This window comes from Cucurbita pepo, unplaced genomic scaffold (assembly GCF_002806865.2).
Source record: "Cucurbita pepo subsp. pepo cultivar mu-cu-16 unplaced genomic scaffold, ASM280686v2 Cp4.1_scaffold002107, whole genome shotgun sequence".
Taxonomy (NCBI): Eukaryota; Viridiplantae; Streptophyta; class Magnoliopsida; order Cucurbitales; family Cucurbitaceae; genus Cucurbita; species Cucurbita pepo.
In genome coordinates this window covers 1-1,478 of record NW_019648200.1, presented here as the reverse complement: position 1 = coordinate 1,478, position 1,478 = coordinate 1, and the positions used below count along the sequence as shown (strand labels likewise).

General features: G+C 38.0%; 1 protein-coding gene across 1 annotated transcript; it reads left to right on the top strand.

The window, feature by feature from the left end:
• Nucleotides 1–47: 47 nt before the first annotated feature.
• On the top strand, nt 48–829 carry LOC111786601 (the record flags this gene model as incomplete). The annotated part of the gene is made up of 2 exons (XM_023666836.1): nt 48–550; nt 691–829. Coding segments are annotated over exons 1-2 (642 nt in total), but the record flags the coding sequence as incomplete, so codon positions are not given.
• Between the last annotated feature and the right edge of the window lie 649 nt (nt 830–1,478).

Here is a 1,478-nt window from a genome sequence, read left to right as displayed (position 1 = left end):
AGGCATGGTCAATTCTACAGAAGGAGTTTCTAGGAGATTCAAAGGTCATGGCAGTGAAATTGCAATATCTAAGACGTGATTTTGAAACTCTACTCATGACGAATGGCGAATCAATTGCTGATTTTTTGTCAAGAGCAATGGCAATAGTCAGTCAGATGCGTACCTATGGAGAGAAAATTTCAGACGAAACAATTGCTGCAAAAGTGTTGAGAAGTTTGACTCCAAAGTTCGACCATGTGGTGGCTGCTATAGAAGAAGCTAAAGATCTATCAATACTCTCTCTTGATGAACTGATGGGATCGCTTCAGGCTCATGAGTCAAGAATCAATAGAGCATCAGAAAGGAATGAAGAAAAGGCACTACAAGTGAAGGAGACAGCCAACAACGAAGGCAACGAAAGAGAAAATATTCATTTAGCAGGTAGAAGTCGTGTAAGAGGAGGATTTCGCAGCTTCCATGGTGGTCGTGATAACAGGGGTAGATGGAGAAGTGATGGACAGAGACAATTCAATGAACAAAGGAATGTCATACAATGTTACCATTGCAGAAGGTATGGGCACACAAATCTGATTGTTGGTATAAAAATCAACGAATGAATTTTGCAGCAGATAATGAAGAAGAAGAAGAAAAGCTATTTATGGCGTGCATGGATACTAATCCGAAAAAATGTTACTTATGGTTTGTTAATAGCGGATGCTCGAACCATATGACAGGCACCAAATCCTTATTCAAAGAGCTTGATGAGACGCAAAAAATTAAGGTGCAACTTGGAAATACAAAAAAGATGCAAGTTGAAGGAAAAGGTAAAGTGAAAGTCGAAACAGTCATGGTAAGATAAAACAATTAGATAATGTTCAATTTGTACCTGATTTAAGGTACAATTTATTGAGTGTTGGACAATTGATGACCAGAGGACATTCAGTTCTATTTGATGACAACATATGTGTAAAGTTCAAATTACCATGACTTCAAATAAGATGTTTCCACTTGATGTTTCTAACATGGAGGATTTTGCTCTTACTGCTAGCATGAAAGATGATTCAACATTATGGCATCTCAGATATGGACATCTTCATATGAACGGCTTGAAAATACTCAGGGATAAAGGTATGGTTTTCGGATAACCAAGAATTGACTCAACTAATTTATGTGAAGGATGCATTTATGGCAAGCAGACTCGGAAGTCTTTTCCGATTGGAAAAACTAAAAGAGCTTCACGTTGTCTAGAACTAATTCATGTTGATTTATGTGGGCCAATGCAAACGAAGTCCTTGGGTGGGAGTATATACTTTTTATTATTCATTGATGACTATAGTCGCATGAGCTGGGTTTACTTCCTACAACACAAATCAGAAACTTTTCAACCAGATTTTCAAAGTTATGGTGGAGAACCAAAGTGGCTGTCACATTAAAGTTCTTCGCACAGATAGAGGTGACGAGTTCAATCTGTTTTGTGAAGAAGAGGGCATCCAAAGGGA